The 21,893-nt window shown below is 39.2% G+C and overlaps 1 protein-coding gene across 1 annotated transcript in view; it reads right to left on the bottom strand.

Annotated features, from left to right (window-relative positions):
* Nucleotides 1–21,893, bottom strand: part of FRMPD4 (FERM and PDZ domain containing 4) — a 309,861-nt gene that overhangs the window by 12,909 nt on the left and 275,059 nt on the right. The window contains exons 5-10 of the mRNA XM_072852936.1: nucleotides 17,928–17,973; nucleotides 8,553–8,657; nucleotides 7,276–7,383; nucleotides 3,966–4,097; nucleotides 1,755–1,874; nucleotides 849–985 (exon numbers count right to left, since the gene is read on the bottom strand). Coding sequence (XP_072709037.1) covers nucleotides 849–985; nucleotides 1,755–1,874; nucleotides 3,966–4,097; nucleotides 7,276–7,383; nucleotides 8,553–8,657; nucleotides 17,928–17,973 — 648 coding nt within the window. The remainder of the gene's footprint in view (nucleotides 1–848; nucleotides 986–1,754; nucleotides 1,875–3,965; nucleotides 4,098–7,275; nucleotides 7,384–8,552; nucleotides 8,658–17,927; nucleotides 17,974–21,893) is intronic.

A 21,893-nucleotide genomic window follows, 5' to 3' on the forward strand; every position in this document is an offset into this window, starting at 1 on the left:
ACATAGGCAAGTACCATTATAGAATTAAAATCACAGAAGATTTAACAACATAATGTCAGATTTAATATTATTTTCTAGGGTTTTTTTAGAATATGCAAAGCAGTCAACCACTGTCTTTGTCACTTGTATTTTTGTTTTTTTTTCCCTCAAAAACAACCAGTCCCCCCCTTTTACCAAATTTTCTTTTCTGCTTGAAGCACTCCTTTTGATAGAAGACTGACTCTTCACTTGTAGTAATTTCTGCTGATTCATTAATATAATACAATATAAAATGATCCTCAGTAAGGTGGATAAACTCTACACGATTGAGTAGTTATTATTTGCATTCTGCAAGCAAACTAAGCAAAACCAACAGAAGTTTTGTTTTGTTTTGTTTTTTAAATCCAAGCAGATGTACACACAATTGCATTATGGAAATTTCCTTTTTCTTTGTAGTTACAAATACTAACATAAAACAGGTGCCTACTAGGATACTTCTGTATCTAAGAAATCTTTCAAGTGGAATCTAAGACCCTACAATCTTCTGTAGCAAGAAATCATCTGAATCTTACTATAATAATCTCTACTAAAACCATAGGATCCAGACCACATAAACTTAGATCTGACCATTAAAACATTGAAAATGAGTGACTTAATCTTATTTACAGTTATAGGCTATTTCACATGCCTAAACAGATGACCAAAAGGTGTAGTCCATACTTACAGCTCTTAACACACCTGAATCAATTTCAGCGACAAAGAATGAAGCTAAAATTGGTGCATACATACAGACATATTAAAGAAACAAAGAATCCACAAGTTACTCCTAATGTTTCACCTTTAAAGAACACACTGTATTCTCAACTTACTCTATATATTTGAGGGAGATTTTCTGAGTTTGCTTGGTGGTCACAGTTGCAATATACATTTGTAATGCAGCCAACCGCAGGGCAATGTCATATTTCAGTTCTGGTCCAAATCTTTCTTGAACCACATCATTACAGCTCTGCCAAAGAACCAGTAGAGGGAGCATCAAGTTCAAAAATCTTGCACTAAAAATAAATTATAGTCCTTTGTTTTTTTGTTTTCTGGGGTTTGTTTGTTTGTTTGTTTGTTTGTTTTTAAATTATCATTGCATGAAGAGTAACCCCGAACTCAGAAGCAGGACCATGCTGAAGGTAGGACTGTTGCTCTCAGAGGTGTCAGATGCTTACCAGGGTATGGGCACTTCTGAAGAACACAAGGACTTCTGCCAAAGAGCAGAAGGCATAAGCATTTTGATCTAAGCTCTCTCCATCTTTCCAGGGGAGAACAGTAATCCCCTTTCACAAAGAGTGTTGGGAGGGTATCAGTGTATCTGGACTCAGCATAGCAGGATTCTAACCGGTGAGATACCCAGGAGAACCATGTTGCTTGTACATCAGTTTTCTCATCCATTTTACTGGAAGTTCCTTTTCAGACATCATTTCTGTCTGATATTACAGTACCAGAAATAAGTATTAGCAATTACTTCAGCTTCACTCTTTTCTAAAGCCAAATATATTTTGGAAAGATATCAAAGCATTACTATTTGGAGAGACTTATAAAGGAAGGGGACTTTGCAGATGATAAAGATTTGCACATTCCCCAAGTGCTTTGGCTTTATGCAGCAGAAATAAAAACCAGGATTTACTGCAGCCACACTTTTCTATGTGAAGATATAAATCTGTATATACACTGAGTGCATCTATCTTTTTATTTTCCTTTACGCTAACAATGGCCATGCCTTCACTTACCTGTACATAGAGATATTCAAAAGCAACTGGATCTCTTCTTAAAAGATCAATGGGATCCTTTGGGACAAAGCTAATCCTGAAAAGACATCTCATCTTATGCGAGCTTGGCCTCTGGGTCACCTAGGACAGTGCAATAATCATATCAGAGCTTGGCAACCCTGGTTGTGCAATGCGGTCTGTAGTCTTGGGCACCGTGACCCTGTTCCAGAACCACATGGTATCAAGAAGAATAATTCTGTCCAACAAAGAGCTTTGCCACGGGCTCCTTATTAAGTTCTTCACGTAAGAACACCATATATATAATCTTGTGGAAAGACTTTTAGACTTCTATAGGCCTGACTGCCCAATACAACTCATCCTTAAAGCAACAGAATTCACTCATTCAGAACCAGAGTGAAAGGACAGAGAAAACAGACCTTAATGAAAATACAAACCGAGTTGTGCTTCAGCAGGACCAAAATACTCATAAATGAGAAGGGCTAGAAGGTTTTTGGGGAGAGGTCACATTTTATATCTTAGACTGACTGAGAACACAGGTGAAGTACAGCTTAGCAGCTATTATTCTCACTTTCTCTTGCTTGTTTTAATCCACTAGACCATTTGTGAGAAATTGGCTTTTTTGAATTTTCCTGGGTTGTTCTGGATTAAGAGACCTACCCCCAGACTTCCGACCAAGATAAATCTCTCCCAATACATTAAAAAATGAAAAAGACCGCTTTGCTTGTTGGTCAGCGAAACTTTGTTAAGCATGTAGAACTGTAAACTGGGTATATTCATGGGGGACCACTGCATAGCTAATGAATAATTGGATGAAAGGGTAACAATCCAATAACACCATTGTAAGTCATGGTCAGCAGCAACATTATAATGGCAAATTAAAGTATTGCTGATTTTACAGGAACTTCAAAGAAGAAACCCTGAGAATTAATGTCATTTATGTAGTTTATTCAATTAGGCTAATGTAGTTAGAGAGTTAGTGTACTTTATAATCAACATCCTTAATTGATAAAACTGTACTTTTAAAAATCTCCAATGAAGTCTCTGCCTTGCCCTAACAATTTTCAAAATGTGTGTTTATCTCACATTGTCTTTGGCCTCATTCCTAAGTATCTAGATAGACTCTGTATGTATAAATCAGAGCTCTGGATGGGATTTTCAAAAGCTCACTGTGTTGGTTTATTCTGGTCCTTCTGATTTTGATGGGAATTTTACCAATTACTTCAAAGAGAGACAGCTAGGCCAGGAGAGCCAGTATTGACTACTTCTGGATATTGTGTATTCATTGGGTAGCTTATATCCACAAGAAAAGAATGTTAACATGGCAAAGTCAAGTGCTTAGAAGTTGGAAAATGCTAGAAAGACCGTTAATTGGTAAATGAAGTTCCTCCATACCATTACACAGACTCTAGTTACATGATCAAGGGAATTCTGGCATTTAAATTAAGTATTTTTTCCCCATCCCATCTAAGAATCCATTTCTCTTGTTTTTGTAAATTTAGGTGAAATTTAAAAAATACTCATGTTCTCCTGAAACATAGAAATAGCATGGAAAATTTCAGGGTAAACAGTTTGGCAAAATGATAAGCAGCTAAAATCAGGGTCCCCTGCTGGGAACTGTGAAGCAACTTTACCTCTAGTCACACCTCCCTCATGTAAGGAAGAAAGTCACAACAGCATTTTCCCGGTCACAATTCATCATCGCTGAAGTGACATTATGTATCGCTGCGTAAACAAGCCACACTTGGCTTCATCAGAAAGAGTATTATTTCCTGTCACCCAGATAAAGATCTGTATAATCAGATAGGAACCAAAGATCAAAATAAGCTTTTTAAAGGAATTTGGGCAGACTGTGGTTCTCAGAATTGTGACCATCGATTTTCCGGCTGTTGAGAATGTTTATTAGCTGGGCCACATATGATATGAAAAAAGCTTTGATAAATATTTTCTAGCTTTCAGTCTGATCTTTAATGAACTTTTTAATACTTTTTAATGGCCCAATGAAGCAATGAAATATGATGCCTATATAATAGAAAAATAATTGTTTTCTGTGAGAACTTGATTCTTACAACCACATCTAAATACTGCTGCTATTTGATAGACTGTATCGAACTATAAATCCTGCAGTTAACTCACTTGAGTAATTAAAAAGATGGATAATTTACTGATTAATCAGTCTCATTAATATCTGTTTTCACATATTATTACACAAACCTGAGTTAAAGTCTCCTGTTCATGTAGCAAAAGGAGTTTCGTTCCAGATCCTTCAACTCTCTGCTCCAGCATCAGGGAAAAGTGTTCAATACACTTGATGGAAAGCTTTTCTTGGAGTGTTAAGATGACATCCTAATTAACAAAGGATTTATAAAATGAGCTTAAATTCATGAAGCGTTGGGACCCAGTTCTTCACTGCCATGCACCCTGCATGTATGCAGCACAGGGTGGAAGCCCAGATGTTACATGGGAGGACGGTCGTGTTTCGTGTCTGTTCTGCACAAGTATACAGGACATCACACACATTCACCCAGTGAAAAATCAATGCCTTTATATTCAAACATCCCTGAGATGATATTCAACATGCACGTGAAAAATATATACATGGGATTGCTGTGAATGGACAACTTTCTGTCAGGTTAACATGCAAATTATACTTGTGTGGCCCTTAAATCATATCTCTCTCTCTCCCTGGAAATAAAACCTCTCCATCAGCAAAGGAGAGATGGTCTTGCCGCTCTTCTCTTCACTTACTTTTGGGGCAGGGCCATCCAGCAGTACAAACCAAAGTTATATGTTAAAAAAAAAAAGAAAGAATGGCCTTTATTTGTTCTATGGCGAGGGGGTTTTTTTTGAAGTCTACTTCTTGATACTTGCGTTTAATGGACATTATTGAGTTTTACATGCTGACAGAAAAGTCAATGATGATGATACCTGTGGAGAACAATAGCTCTAAATTCAGGGATCATGTTAATTTATAGTATAAAACCCATTTTTAGAGACTTGTAATTAGGTTTTTTCACATTGGATTATGTCTAGGGGTAATCAATTAGAGAACAATTGTTTCTAAAATAACAGCTAAACAAACCTCCTCACAAAACCGTTCAACCAATTCCTACTTTACTTTCATACAACGCTTTGTAAATATATGCAGAGTATTAATATCATCTGGCAAGATAGCTTTTGCTTTAGTGAATGTCATAGGAAAAAGAAATATATAATAACCCATCATTTAAAAACAGTTTCACATTATGTTGGTGAAAAGATTAAAACATTTCTATCCATCCAAAAGATTTTTTAGATATACACAAGTATCCAGATGGATAGGACTTACTAAGGAGATCATGACGAATTGTAATCAAAGTGTTTTAACATAATTTAGGAAAATTAATTGATCAATTACAGTCTGTTTATGGAAAATCAACACCAAATTGGTGGAAGGATGACAAATGTATGTAGTAGGATGGGGACAACTCTGTACAATGTACAGAATATAAGACAGTATTAATGGACTGCAAGCAACCACTCTAAAGAATGCAGGTTAATATTACACAATTCTATGTGCAATAGTGGGGAATTTATTACTTACACATTAAATGTACTTTTATTTATACTCCTAAACTATGGTCGAGGGCAAGGGGCATAACAGTAACATGAAGAGGCTTAATATTAAATGTAAGTTTTTAAGAGTGGGTAATAATGGCACTGTTTTCCACTAGCTACCTTGGACCTTTTAAAATATGATGCTAAGGCACATAGGCACTGAATTACTGAACCAAATTTTTTGCTAGCCTATCCTCTCACCCAGTAACTTCGAGTCAGCACAGGTGCTGCCTCCAGCAATAAGGAAAGCGAGGACTGCAGGTAAGGCACCGGTTGTGCCCTCGTTGTTAAGTGGTGAGTTACTGGACTGCTAGGGGCGGAAAAAACCTGCATTTGCCATGACTCAACTGGGGCATGTCTGCTTCACCTCAGTTTAGCAAAAGCTGGAGCAATCCACACCCACCCATCCACAATGAGGAATACACACACACATACATGCAAGAATATGTAATATATAGCTGTGCAGGCTATGGAATATATAATTGCCTGAATTAGATGCAAAGGAAATTATTCCTACAAAAAGTGAGAATGACTAAGGTCAAAGCAGGCTTACAGCATCAATACAGCTAGGTCGCTGAGCCCACGTGGGTGTCCTTGCAAATGACTTCAGATTAGATATATGGCCTTATGCTACATGATACACCCATGACAGAACTACTGAAAACTAATGTAATGTGATGGCCAAAGACTGGTCTTCAGAGGCAAAATATCCTGGAACAGGTTGGTTGTTTTTATGCTCATAAAAGAAAATACTGGCAAGTGGGCTCGTGGGCCTTAGAAGGGTACGGAGACCTCACTATCTACATGAAACATGCCTCCTAATTCTTCACCCAACCAAATTCTCAAATGGACTGAAGGAATTCAGTATCCCATGGCTGTAGAGTGGAGGCTTGGATCCATTACCTGCACTCAATTTATGCCTAAGGTATATACATATGAACTATAAACAGATATTGCAGCCCATTTTTAAGTGTAACTTCAATATTTGTTTTGCCTTCAGACCGGAGTAAATTTCCCCTTGTTTACCTTGGTAAATCACTCTCCTTGCTGTTCTAACTGATTGAGCATACTGCTGAATCACAGTGAGCAGAAAAGCAGCCTTTCTTCAAACAGGCTTTACAATCCCTTAAAGCCAGCAAAAGCTGGCAGTGCAGTTGAAAATTGCATCCCCAGCCTTCACTGATCCTTCCCTCCCATGCATCTCTCTTGTCTCAGTGTCGCAAGCATGCACGCTACCATGCGGTGAACTAGATTTGGTAACCAATCTGTGTTAAAACTAGCTCACCCAAACAAAAATGCTTGAGAGACTAGCAGCGTGTCCAACAATGCTAGTCGTGCTGCTTACTACGCTACTCCACGGCACTCACAGACCCCGATGCCACCTCTGGTTTTGGAACCTCCATGGAACAGTGTCACAGACACTCCCTAGCAGCCTCAGTTGTGTGCCAGGCCTTCACCTCTTTATTTCTCTACGTGAAATGTGTTATGGAAAGCATAGAGGGCATTACACTGAGGCGAGCAATTTATCACCAGCATAATCCTACAATATCCCATCCCAAGTTCACTGGACGACAAGCTAGATGATACTCAATTAGAAACCAACATCTTAATCTTCTTAGCTCCTGACTTTTGCTGACAAATCATGCTAGTATTTGGCAGCATATCAAAATGATAGGACCATACAATTTTAATTGCACTCCAGGCACATTAAAATGATCACTTTTACTTTTTTCTTCATTGACAATATGTTTTTAGCAGCAGAAAAATGGACCAAACCCTCATCATTTCTGAACTATGAGTCCAGCCCCAACTGAACACCCTAGTAATTTTGTTCGTAAAGCATTCCAAGTAAATTATAATTAGTGAAGGTCTTAAAAAGAGTTAACTGGCATTCTTGGCATTGCATATGAAGATATATCTAGCCTACCTTTATTGAAGTGCTGCAGTCAAACCGGAAAGATTTGGTTTGTCCATTTTCAAGATACACCTTCAGAACATTTGGCATGAAAAGAAGTGAATTGTCCTTAACTGTTTCCTGCCAAGCAAATTAATGAATCAGATTACAACATGTAACAAGGGAAATATAAATGTTGTTCCATAAAGGACATCATTCAGATGGAAAGGTAACAACTGAAAAGGAGTGTGTTGGCTCAAACTGAAAACAGAATTAGCAATGCCCTGCAAGTGTCTAGCCATGCTCATTACAGCTGCACTCTGAAGGTCTCTTTCCTGGAAAAATATAACTGTTCACATACAGTTTATGTCTGGCTTGGAGTATTTTCTTTCCCTAAATTCTACCTCTCTGACAATAAATGCTACCTCTAAAGTTGAAACATTTTGAATAAAACAGAAAAATAGATTACTGTTTTCTTGAATATAGCGAGCTATTTAGTGTCTTCAATCTACAAAATGGGAACTGCAGATTCATTAGTAAGAATTACAATCAAGATGTTTTACATTCTCTTTATAGCTAGATATTAAATGCTAATATCTGTCATCATTTAAGAAGCATAACATCATATTGCTACTTAATTGTGATGATTCATAACAAGGATAGTAAAATAAACAGGGAAAAGGAAGGGAAACAAAGCTTTTTTTGTTTTTAAAAAGCAGAAATTGCTTTTGACAAAACGCAGCATCAGTTTATGTTTGGAAGAGAGTTGGATAAAGACATCAGTGTGGAACGATGTTCTGGCAAATTATGAAAATGAGCCGGGAATTCATGTTTAAGGAGAAGTCCAGTGCCTCTCAAAGGGAGGCTGACTTTGCCTGAGGGCCGGAAACAAAAAGTTCAAGTAGATAAAACAAATTTTAAAGAGGTCTGTAAGGTAATGTTAATCTGTTTTCCTGACATGCTACTTCTCTTGAGCTTATGAGTTTTCCTACTACTAGGAAATGAGTTTTGCCCTGAAAAAAAAACAAGCAAGCATTATCAAGACTATAAAGACAGACATATATGTGTTATCAGCACAAAATGCATTCACTAGCATTTTAATTTTAAGAAGGGACAAATTTTTCACAATATTATGGGCCCAATGGACTTTAAAAACAGATCTTTTGAAAACTTCAGAAACAGAAAAACCCTTCCCTTTGCAAGCCTGCCACTGCTGTTCCTACCATATAACTCCCTCACTTTTCAGCCTTGAGGCGTACCTTTGGATGAAATGCTCAGTCCTCCCTGAGGTTAAATAGTTGAATACTCACCGACACCTGGCCATTGATAATTACTTCTTCTGAGAAGCGCACTTTGACAGGATTGGACTTCAATCTTGCCTTTTTTGCAGCACTAATAAAAGCTGATTTAGGAGACTGGAAGGAAAAACGATGACAAGATATATCATATAATTTCAAGTTAAAACCTATCTTTCCTTTTTCAGTTATTCCCCGTTTCTCACACACTGGGAACTCCATGTATACAGCAACACTTTGCATACCATTCACTGAAGAATGGAAATACAGTCAGACCATAATGCTTCCTGAGATAATACATACGTGCATACATGTAAGGAATCACCGATGCATACTGCACATACTGGAAGTTATCCCACTGTCATACTGGAGTGATGAGCAGGGCCTTTGGTGTACATACAAATTCCTTGTAGTGCTTCCACAATGACTGCTGTCAACCAAACTTGTTTGCATGAACGGACACTGACCAGTGACCAGCCAGTGACCCTTCCTTCAAACACTGAATGGAAAATTTTTGCATAATCTATGATCCACTAGATACAGATATACACACAACCTTTGCCAAAAAAGCGGCTGAGAGCTCTCCCAGTGCAGTGGCATCTCACTATATTAGTCCACTTCAAAACACAGGTTAGAACCACCAAAAGGCATCTGCAGGCCAGCAGGCTTCCCCTGAGCGTATCCCCTACACAAACCTTGTGCAAGGCTTGCCTTCAATAGATCAGACACTTTGTGGGACTTCATGGATTAGAAGTCTAGAAACATTCCTCATTTTCTTCTGAGACCTAATTGACTTTTACCGACGACATTATTCAATGGATTCACCTGTGATCAGGTGTTCAGCCCTTGGAAAAAAATTCTCTCTCCATTTGAGGAGCTTGACTAACAACCCATTTTTAGTAACAAATTAAATATTCACAGTCAACGGGATTTCCATTTTCAGCAGCAGAAGCAAGGTAGTTTTATTCTCAGGTCAGTTACAATCACAGTGCTTCTGGCATTGCCTAACTCCATAACCACGATAATGGGCAATAGAAGTAATTCTGGCTTTGGCTGAAAATCACTGGGCTCCTTTGGGCCAGGTTGTGGTACGTTTGTTTCAGTAAAATGTGAATTAAGATTTTCAGAATCTTATTCCAACTCCTGAGAAGTGGCCTTACTAGTTTTGGATACTGAAAAGACTAACCCATGTTGCTCTGCCTGTGAGAAATTAGTGCAGGCATCAGTGATTATGATCCTGGAATAATTTCCTATTATCAAAGTGGCATGACAGCAGTCCTTGTAAACACAGGAAGTCTTGTCACCATCACTCAAATTTTGACACAACTAACAATCTGCTGGAGTGATGGAGTAGTCCAAAGCCACGTGCTCTTGTCATCTCTGATCTCTGCTGAAACTGCTTAAAAAGTTATTTTCTTGTGATGCAGAAGCCTTGTTTCTAGTAATTAGCAGGAAGAAGTCTCTAGCTCATTTCTGTATGCCACTGATTTATTATCACATTGAAAACGTGGTAACTATTACCATAGGCTCAGTATCAACCAGTGAACAAGGAATGAAAGATGCCACATTCTCCCAGGAAATATCAGAGCCATCCGATAATTCCTGGAGCACAAAATAGAACCAAGAAATAAAAATGAATGCTTCTTCACTTTTACAGTTCGTTCTTTCTTACCTCTTCTCTAGCAGCTATGACCATACATCTTTTTAATCAGTAACAGTAAATGACAGAAAATTCAACCCCATGATCAAACCAAGCTCAGCTCCAAAGTCAGTGCTGAAAAATGCAGAAGGTCCCCCAGAAGATTTGAAAAAAACACCAAAAAGAAAGAAAGAAAAAAAGTTTAAAAAAAGTTAATGTCTCAGGGCGGGGGACCCAAAACAGTTCTCCAGCAAGAAGGGACAACATGGAAACGCTGAAGCAGCATGCTTACCTATTGTACTCTAGAGATGAATTCCTAGAAAGATGCAGTATACAATAATACCATGATTAATATAATAATTCTACACATGCCTTTTCTAATTTCCCTCCTCTCCACGTAGTCCCTTTCTGCAGTGTCTAAGGGGGACAGTCTATATGGCAACAAAGTAATGGACTGCAACCTGTTGATTCCCGCTGCCACGGGGCAGCACAGCTATAGGAGCAGGCTACTGGCTCTCCCTTGTAAGGGCAAGGGGAAAAGAGTGGCTTTCACCTACTCTTCTTGCTGGAAGAGGCTTTTTACAGTTGTTTGCTCTTATTGCAGATGAGTCACCAGTCTGGCCTCTCTTTACAGGCAGACTGCCAAATTTTCTTCCAGATTCTGGCAAGGTTATTCCCATACAGCAAATCTGGCAAACCACTATGTGGCTCTCTCGCTCTCTACAACCTCTCTACCACCTCTCTCTTTTCCTCTCTACAACCTCAAAAGTCACTTGCGGGGGGCATAAACACTTAAATTATGTTATTGCAAAAATGTGATAGGGGAGTCCAACACAACTGAAAGATTTGAACATATGCGAGTTCCCAAGAACCCCTCCGGGACGTGGGGTTTAATGGACATATGGCACAGCCAGGGGAGCACACCATGGTCTGCCATAAAACATGGGGCTTCCCTCCCTTCCCACTTCTGCTGTGGCAACGTGGTCAGGACTCCGGCCCCTTGCCAGACACTCTGGGTGAGCCTGGAAGCAGATTGCTTTCTAAAAAGCTTCAAACTATAAACCAGGGGTGTAAGGAAAACTAGAACAGCTGCGCCAGGTATTTGGGGGAACGTTCTCTGCTGGTTAAAGGTTTGAGTAATAGCACAGCTTTTGCATTTAATTGCACAATCTCATTGTTTCTACCTCTGCATCAACTTGTCACTTGACATTTTCTCTTTGAGAAAGGAACTGTTTCAAAAGAGTGTGGCAAATACCTAGGAAAACAGTTAGGTTTGATTGTCGAAACTTGCTTGTCTAGCAAAGCATCAGCAAGATGATGTGCTGCTCTATTCTATTTTAATGTTTTCAGGTTTGTAGGTGAAGAATGCTATCAGTTAATGATTCTCAGAGTGCCACATTCATGTTTCTGATACTCTGTCTTTTAGCCGAATGGAAGCCATTATCTTCAGTTAATGACCTTAAGCAGGAGGTGTTTACACTAATGCAGAACATTTATCACTGCAAGTAAAGTATTTGCGTTGTCACAGATAAAAACAGCTTAATTAGAGTGACTTTTGCAAAATGAGGGGACACACTTTATCAAGGAGTCAAAATATTTCAAAAACACACAAACTTCACACTGTGTGACCTAAGCACTGTTTCCTGTTAAAAGCTCAAATTTATCAGGAATTTAAGTAATTTTTACTTGTTTACGCAGAATTCAGTAAAAATTCAGCTGATCATTTCAACACTACCTGGAGAAACTGCTAACAAGAGAAATGAAGCATTGCATAGAGATTTGCTTGGAGGAAACGACAGTGAAGACTGAGACCTTCCTTTGAACACTACTTACTAGGGACTGCAATCACTGGGCATCCTATCAGCAGGGTCAAAACATGAGAGATTGCTATAACAAGAGGAGGCTTTCTGGAAAATGTTATTTTTCTCATTTTCTGGACTTTCAAAATTAGATCCTATTTTTGTTAGCGGCATTGTAGCAGGTCATTTTCGGATAGCTCTTAGAAACGATATCCTTCATTTTGAGGGAAACTATTTTTCTGTGAAAATAAGAATGTCTAGTACTTTGTCCGCTTTTGCAGGTAAACTGTAATTTGGGGGAGATTCCAAGAGAAATGGTGCTTATTTGCTGCAAAAGCCCCTTTGAGTGCTCTTGCCAGTGGAGGTGCTGCAACAACAGAACCTTTACTCATGCTCAAGAAACAGAAGGATTTAGCATTCTGAAGAGGATAGTGTAGTACTGAGCTACCATAAAGAAATGAAACAAGGCAGCAGTATGGGACAGTCACAAGGTGAGAAGAAAATCTGCTTAATGACAATGAGTGTCAAAATCTGACAGAAATACCGAAGTTTTACATAGCCACAAGTTGTATATATGCAATCAATTTTAAGTTTGTTACTTAAAATTAGTCATTAGTTTAATATGAAATATTATGTTTGTTAGGAAATAAGGAAAAACTGCATGACCGCAAAAATGTGTTGACTTTTTGGTCCATCCCTAAAGGCAATTATATGAGGCAAAATTTAGCAAGCAAATAAAACACGAATAAGAGGAAGAATTAAATTTATTAAGTGGAACAGTACATAATGCCCAAAGGCAAACTAAATACTGCCATTCATAGCTGTGAGCAAGGCTGAAACAACTACACTGGCTCACAAGAGCATTGTAGAAGAGCAGGTAGGGACATGGAAGCAATAACGTGGAGAAGTTTTACCATGCAGTAATTTGTTATAACCACAGGGCACTGACAGATCATCATCAGGAGTATTTCTTTGTTAAACTCTTGGCACGAATTTAATTGCTGAAATAGTGGTCAGATTTGGGTTCTGACCAAAAGTTGGTGATCTATCATAGGCAATTATATTTTACTATTTGCATTGTTTGTATTTTACTATTTTTAGATGGTAATCACAGTCTGATCATTAGTCCCACACATGTATAATGTACTTGTAAGGTGGGGAATAGCCAAACCTTACTTTAATGCAGGCATTGAGAAAATCTAGTCCATTCCATCTACAGCAAACGACAGCCTAGTTTACTGTGATTGTCCCAAAAACCATGAGTGAAACCACAGGTCAGCTTCAGACTTTGTGGAATGTGCAGACATTGCAGCTCATCTCATGACTAGATGGGCCTGGGCCATCTAGCTCTGCGTTTATTAAATGTGGAGGTCCTCCATAAAATCCCCTCCACTGCCCTTCTGGGATTCTGCCTTTCCAAAGTTCAGCCCTTTACACTCATGGATTGCTCCTTTAAAATTCATGATTACCTCTCATACACAGGTGACTGCTGTGCAGAAAAGTACAAAAAAAGTCAGCCATGCTGTACTTTCAGCCCTACAACTCTGCAAGGCTGAGGACCTTTGGGAATGAAAGAACCCTTCACCCCATACAAATCCAGGCTAAAATGAACAAATGAAGGACTGTATGAATGATAATGCACCTGAGATGGGAGAAAGGGCTAATGAAGAGGGAAAAGAGACCTAATGGCAACTGTGGGGGGGCAGGGGGAGAGAACTACAAGGACAAAATGGTGGACAGGGTGAAGGGTGGAGGGGCTCTTTCCCACTTTGCTGAAACAATTAACATGGCAGTTCACGCTGAATTTTCTCAGTCTTCACTGCTGAAAGGATCATGTATTTCATACAACTACACTCCAGAAAAACCCATATAGGCTGAGAGGAGGCCTCCAGGCAGAAAGATCAGAGCAGCAGTGCTCACTGGGATTTGCACCACACACAGATGGAAGAAGAAAGGCTGCGTGGTGCAGGTCTGACATGAGAGGAGGCTGCTTCAAACAGCGAAGAGTGGTTGGACAGTGGCAATGGACCAGCAAGCACTTCCAGGAGGCAAAGCAGTGATGGCAAGTTTGTCATTAACCACACCATGATCCTCTCCTGTGTAGGATTCAAGCTATGTATGGAACTGACCACACCAAAAAGCCGATGTGGAAGTTACGCAGTGGAAAAGGTCCTCAGGATGACTGTAAAAAATGTACACATTCAAAGAAAAAAAAGCCATCATTTCTACACCAACTTCACAACTTCAAGCAGTCAAAAACCATCTTGTTCAAAATGCTCATGTCTGACTTCCAAATGATTTCTAAAACTACACTGTGGTAGTCTCTTTCACTTTAGATTTTGAAGTCTTTGTGACAAACCTGTTTCTTTTTTATATCCTTCTTTACAACCACAAGTCTAGATACGGTAGTTGCTGCTGTTACATGACTCCAGAAGGCAAAGCAGCATGAAAAATACTGTGAGACTCTCAACAAGATTGTTGCCACAATCATTATGATCCATAAATAAGTGTTATTTATCGTAGTTTTTCTGCAAACGTTGTGTCTCAGACATATAACTGTGTTATAACAAGAAGCAGCTCTTTCAAAACAGAAAAAGATCTTTTCCTTTTCCCATTGCAGAACTTATGCACAGCAAAACTGCCATAGATCTCAGTTGGGCCTGGACTACATCCAAGGAGCTTAAGAGATTCATCATGAAAGCAACCTATCAAATGATCTCTACACATAAAATCTGAACAGATATCAAAACAGGCAAGTTATTTGATTTGAGTAATGCTTAAAACTTAATAAGGCAACAATCAGAATGATAGTCCATTTACAGAATAAAATGGTCAGAAATTATAATCAAATGCCATACTTCCAGAAATCAAAACTTTGAACGGCTTCAACTGCTTTAGCTGTTCAGTGACCTCCTTATGAGCAGTGGTGATACAACCTAGCAGAGATCTGTAGATTGATGGAAAGAAAAAGATAGCCTAATGCTTTGGTTTGGTCATACTCAAAATGAAATTTTAATGAGTTTAAGCATTAAACAAAACTGAATGCACTTAAGCAAAAGTGATCCACAAAAGCTTTCAAAAAGTACTAAGTGAACTACAGAGTACTATAAATCTAGATTACATCTACTTTCACCTGCAATCATAAAGGAAGGTTACTTGAAAGCATGAGAACAAAACACACTCTAAATAGCGCAAATAAAAACAATTAAGAAACAGCACTCTTGTAATCCATCTTGGCAGATATCTTTCATGCAACAATAGAAAGAAAAAGGTTCACCATCAAGAAGAGAGATTGATGAAATGTTTGTAAAGATGTATTTCTGCCAAGAATGGGGAAGAAGTTCAGTCTTTATTTAAAAGCTCTTACTTTTCCTTTGTCTGGTTTCTACTTCACCTTTCCTGTTTTATTGGCAAAATAGTAAAAGGAAAAATGGAGGAGGCAATATTAAAGAAAAGGGGAAACACATGTGCATCTTAATTTTTGAAGACATAAATACTGTTTCCAAACTGTAAGACAAAATGTATTTGCCAGAGGACCCCCTGCACAGAAGACCAGGACAGGTACACAGCTGGAGTGCAGCAACACCCAGGATGGCAGAGGTGAGAGGGATGTCACCTAACAGGCTCAGGCACTACTGACAGTAACGTTGGGGCAGTATGAGGGCCAGCATGGGCCAGATGTTCAAGGTGACTCAGGAGTCCCCAGGAGACTTCACAGCGCAGGGTTTGCATAAACTGAGGGACCCTGCACTGCTTCAGGGCTCAAACTTGGTTGCACACACTGGCAGCATCCCAACTGCTCCCCATCCTTATGCACACCTTCATTTCCACTGCAGGAGAACTTGGGCTTGAAAGTGGTAAGGGAAGTACGCTATGAATCAACAAGACCCTGGTCTGGACAGGTAGGGAGGTACAATAAGAGTGCACAAACCAGAGATCTGCAAGGTGCAACAGTCTTGCAGTTGAGGCTCTCCCAACTAAGCTCATGCCACTGAACCATCCCAACTTTGGGATAAAAATGGGTCAATTAAAGCTAGCACCAATATGCATACATCAATCGCATCTTCTGACTACTCTGTGGACATTCTTGGGGAGATAATCTTCATGCCTACATGAGATAAAACGTCCATCACCCCCGAAAACACGTGTGCTTTGTCTGCTGAGGTCGAGCTGGGGGACTCAGACAGACAGGCCAGAGTGGGGCAACACAAATACACGTATAAGATGGGCACATCAGCCGAAATGGCTGACAGGACAGCACAGTGTTTCAGTGCCGTTCCTAGCTCAGTGACATCTAGAGGTAGTTCAGTTATTGATTAGCTTTTGGTGCTACATAATGAGAGGAGCAGATTCTGCCTTGTCAGGCCTCAAACAGGGCTTGGACCCAAAGAGCTGGGAAGATACCAGGCCATGACTTTCCTTCTTCTCCAGGTGAAAGGGTGGAGGAGGACTGTACCTGTGCCGTAAGGTCTCCCATTGAACATGGAGTGCACAGTTCATTTGGGTTTCAGCTTCCCTTATGTTCAGTACATACAGGCTTGCTCTCATATCAGCAGCTCAGTGATAAGAGGCCACAACACCTCACAGACATGTAGTACTACACTTTACTGTCCACTTTTAAGGGCCGTGCATACCTGCACTATAGCACATGCCCTTTCTTCGCCTGACATTTAAAGAAAAGAATGAAGCCTGTCAATGGATGAAATAAGGCAACCTGCATAAAAAAGGCAAGTGGGTGAGGATTTCTTTTCCCCATATTATATATACTCCCCGTGATCAAAACTACTGGCTGTAATCCAGCAAGCTTTCGAGGCACTTAGCTTTCTTTATTTAGTCAGACCATGCCTGACCATTTTCATTTAAGGTGGCTGACGTCAACCAGATCCCAGCTCACCTTCCTGCCAGTGGTCTTACTGCAGCACGGCAGCCCCTGCCTGGTTTTGCTGCGGAATGTGTGCTTTTCCCCCATGGTTTAGTTGTTGTGCAGACTGGCTTCTAGAAAGGGTACAGGACCAGCACAACTACACGGCCACCTCTGAACCAGCCAGAAAGGCTAACGAGTAGTACGAAGCCATGCAGCACTCACCAAGTTGCATTTGCAAGATGTATATTTTGGCAGCTTCATCAGATAAACTTGTTTTCACATCTTTGTGTCAAATCCATCTCATCTCTTATTCTTGGGTGAAAAGGATGTAATTATCCCTTGTTAATCAAAACTGTTCTGTATCAGGCTAGCCAACAGGGAGACTAATGGACCTGTTGAGTCTGAAATCACTCCTGGTGCATGGCTGAGGCCCCTCAGCAGCCTGCAAGGTATGCACGGCTGTGCATGGATGTATGGGAAGAGAGAGATGTGCTTCCTCCCCCGGCTTTGCTTCTCTCCTTTTTCATGGGAGATGAGTTTGAGCTGACAGGTCATGAACCCACTCGCACAAACCACTGAGCGAGGTGCAAAGGCACGTCGCATCAGCCAGCTCCGAGGTGGGCTGCGGTTTCTCCCAGTCCCTTCAAGCCAGCCTCACGCAATCACTTGTCTGTCTCTTCTCCCCCTCACCTCCACACACCCTGCGCTGGAGATGCAGACAGAGCCCTCCCTTGCATAAGGTACAGCTGCTTTGATACGGCAGTGTAACTCTGTGGGACCGAGGCAGAATCAAGAAAAACCCAGGAGCTGCAACAGATCAGAAACTGAAGCTCAGAAATTGAACTCAGCATCCTGCTCTACCTATCTGCCTGGTATGAGTTTAAAGATAGTTATTATTTAACTTGCTAATGCAGTCTTTGAGTGCAGGATGCAGTAACGCAGTCTTAAACATCACCTTTAAGAGACACAGCCCTTATCTCACTTACTTCTTTTTATTGCACAGATAAGGTAGAGACACAGAATATAGGCAGGAAAAAAAGCTGCTATGTTGCTAGGAAACTAATTCAGAAAACACTGACGATACTTACAGGGTAAGGTTGAACAACAGTAAGGAGGATTGATTCTTTGCAGCTTCTATAAAAAGAAAAAAAAAGTAAAATCAAGTAAAGATTCATATTTTTATTCACTACAGATAACCAGCTTTTCTTTTTAATGGAGAAAACTGCAGTAATACAGCAAAATGTTTATTACAATCACATAGCAGAGAATTAGAGAGATGAATAATATGCCAAAATAACAATGGATATTAAAAACAAAGTTTTTTCCAATCCAACAAATTGAATTGACTTAACTTTACAGCTTATAGTATGAAATATTTGCTTCATCAGAGGGCCCTGCAGGCTGCAATAATGGTTTTTTCCAGCAAGAATGCAATAACATTTGATTAATCCTATCAGTTCAGCATCTATAGACTGCAAATTTCTTTCACCTACTCTTCAAATGCAAGTCACTTTTTATACCATCTAGCTCTGCTACACTTAATGCCAAATTTATCTGAAGATAGCAGTGTTTTCAAAACAAAAATGAGGACAAAATTTAGCCACCATTTCTTCTCTAGCTCACCTTTTTAAATGGGGGGAAAAAGATTAACATTTGGTGAATACCCCTGTTAGAATTGCTATGTTTTTACAAGATTGCTAAAGAAAGGTTTTTCTTTAAAATTAAACAGCTCTTTAGGATGAAACTAGTAAATGGAAAACATATAAGCAGCTCTAAACAAACCCAACTGATTTATAGGATAAAGAGAAGAAATTATTACAAATCTTGATATGATCAAGTGGTCTAGACAAATGACAAATGTACATTTTGACTATTGGTGGGCAGTTGGGGGTGGTGGATAACTGGGGAAAAGCAAGGGTAAAGTGGAAGAAGAAGGAAGAGAAGCCAATCAGAGTCAATATCTCTTGTATTACATTGTTGGTCAGATGGCTGCTGAGGGCAATATTAGCTAAGAAAAGGTCAGTTGCCATTTTGTTGATATGGAGTTGATTTTCTTTTGGTTTTACTACTTTCAAACACAATTAATTGTTTATTTATGTGATTTATTGCCTGGCTAACTGAAGTGCAACTGATTTGGCATGCCTGAACTGTTCAGCAGAACTAACTAAAATAAATCACACTGTATTGGTCTTATACAGTGTCACCTTACATGCATATTCACACCGCTGATACACAACTTAAAAAGCCAAAAAGCAAAGAAAATAGAGGAGAGACTGAAGGCCCGGTCAGAAAATTCGTCTGGAAAGTCGGGCTTTACTTGATGAAGCCAACACCTCTGAAGGCCAACTGGGATAGCAAATTCTACTTCTGTCAAAGCCATCAGTCATGAAAGGGGCAAGGTCTGACCAAATATCCCCTAACTAAAGAAAAATTTGTTAAGCTTCAATTTTTACCCGTCTTACTAGATGTTTGTATCATTACACTAAAAGAGTATAGATAGAGTTTTCAAAAGGAGCGATTTGAAAAGGAAGAGTTTCAAAGAGTTTCAAAGAGTTTTCAAAAGGAAGGCTTTGGTTGCTTCTCTGTGCTTGGAACAACAGAAATAAAATTGAGTTAGAAAGTTAAAAAAAGTTAATGAGGAGCTACATGTGGTGAAAATTAAATATTCTGCCACAAACCAGCATAATTTTATCCCCTTTAGATATAATTATAACTACTTTAAGGAATTTCCCACAATTATTTTTCCTTTCAATAAAACATGTTCCAAAGTTAAACTCCAGAAATTACTTATTCAATCATGAAACAGCCTTTATTTACAGTGTTCATATTTCTGAAAATTTACAGTTCATTTTTAAGGTCTGTAAGCTACAGTTTTGGAAGTCTCCACAATTATTCTTTATTATTCTCCATTGTTATTCTTGAAGAGTTTATAGCTTATAGTTTAAAAAAAAAGCAACCTCCATTCTGTGTTGGCTAACAACAAGATTCCTTCTACTTTTTTTCTATTCTACCTACCACATTTTTGGGAATCTGAAAATGCATGATAAGAAATGTAATTTATTTCAAGAATCTCACAGTCACATCTATGCTATCCACATCTATCCAATTTGTCACTGCTGTATTAACCTAGGCGTATGAGTAGACAGAAAAGCTCACAGTTGTTAGCTATGGGATAAACTGCAGCCCTGGGATAACTACCCCATGCCCAACTGACCTCTTCAATTACTTTCAACCCATTAATTTATGTTTCTCATGCAAGATAAGATTACCACCACACCTGCCTCCTGTGGTCCAGCTACCTGAGAGAGTTGCCTTTAAAAAAGAAAATCAGCTTCTCCTGAAAATGTTTTTCAGCTCTTCATTATTCTTGGATTAAATCTGTCCAGGTGCCAGTGTAGGGAAGATTCATCCTAGATTAACAAGAGCTTTTTTAAACCAAAAGGTTAAAAGATTTATTTTGGGGACAAGACTTTCTTACAGGATAATCACTTGCATTGGAAGGATGCTGGACCCTGGACCATTCACTCCACATTTGAGGCTATAATAAGGCCATTTGGAGTATCTGGACCCAAGCTTGCTACGCATACACAGAGCAGGTTTCAAGCAGCACGTACAGTCCCCTCATTATTGGAGAAAATATTTTCTATAAAACACATGCTACATACAAAACACAGCACAGTTACAAGAGCAATAAATATTTAATCAGCAGCTTTTTGATCTGCAGTACTCAGTCACGACTCCACCGCTCGTTTTAAAACCTTCTCAAGTCATGATGACAAAACCCCATACCACATCACATCACTTTCTACTTCCAATACTGTTAGCAAATCCTATATATCTAAATGATAACCCTTGCACAGCACTGGAGACTGTCAATCATACCATGTAATGGAAAAACAATGGCATCACTGACCGTGTACCATGATCTGTAAGTTTTATACCTTAAATGTATGTGTACATACGTATGTCCATGTGTGACAGTAGAACATATAAACGGTTTAGATTAGATTACATAAACTAGGTACATCACCACACTTAAACATGAGGTACTTCTTTTAAACAACTTCTGAAAGATAGCGGCAAAGGCGAAAAAAACAACTGCAGTCTTACTTTCCCCCTGAAATGCCTTTCCTCCTTTAAGAATGTGACTAAAGTAAAAAAAAAAAAAAAAAAAAAAAGAGTATAGATTACAGATACTTTATTACCCTTCATACTCACTTAACCACAACCTAATTATTTCTCTTTTAAATCTACATACTCTTTGAGAGTCACTCAAGACCAAACATCTGCAACGCCAAGCTTGGACAACAGCTACGGACTTTTTGGGTGCTCTGCCATCTGATCAGCTAACACCAACACCACAATAAAATATCATCATGTTTCTTTCATTTCCTGACATTAGAAGCAAATGGTGAGAACAAGGCTAAAATCTGAAAACTGTGACGGGAATTTCAGTGATTCATCTCTCTGTCCTTCCCCATGCCCTGCGCGGTGATTATATTTGTCCGTTCTCCCTACTCGTTACAGCTACTTAGGCTGTAACAAGGAGAGAATATAGATGGTTCGAGAATCAAATTACAGCGCATTATAAAGGTTAAAGTTGTATTACTAAGTATCATGCATCTGGGGCTACATGAGGCATTAACATTCAGCTACAATGCCAGCCATTGACTTTATCTGTGAACTTGCGGCTGGAAATCACTGTCTCCCTTCTGCTTCCTTCTAGCTGGAAGAGAGGAAGGGATGCGAGGGCAGACGAGGAACGTGGGGGGACTCCCAGTATCTGAGCCCTATAGAGTAAGTGGCTCTGTTCTTTGTATGCGTCCTACAGCAAATATAGCATATGAATAAAGAGAAAGTATATATATTACCTGTATTCACTCTTAAGAACTGAGAATGGCAAATTATTGTTTATGCTAATTTAAAAGCTTTTAGCAATTTTACATACTAGAGGAGTACTAGGTTTCTCTTCCAGTGAAGATGAACAAATTAGGAATTGACATATAATAAATAATATAATTTACAGGGAATGCAATTAAGAAAAATCTTTCTCT

This window comes from Ciconia boyciana, chromosome 1 (assembly GCF_034638445.1).
Source record: "Ciconia boyciana chromosome 1, ASM3463844v1, whole genome shotgun sequence".
Taxonomy (NCBI): domain Eukaryota; kingdom Metazoa; phylum Chordata; class Aves; order Ciconiiformes; family Ciconiidae; genus Ciconia; species Ciconia boyciana.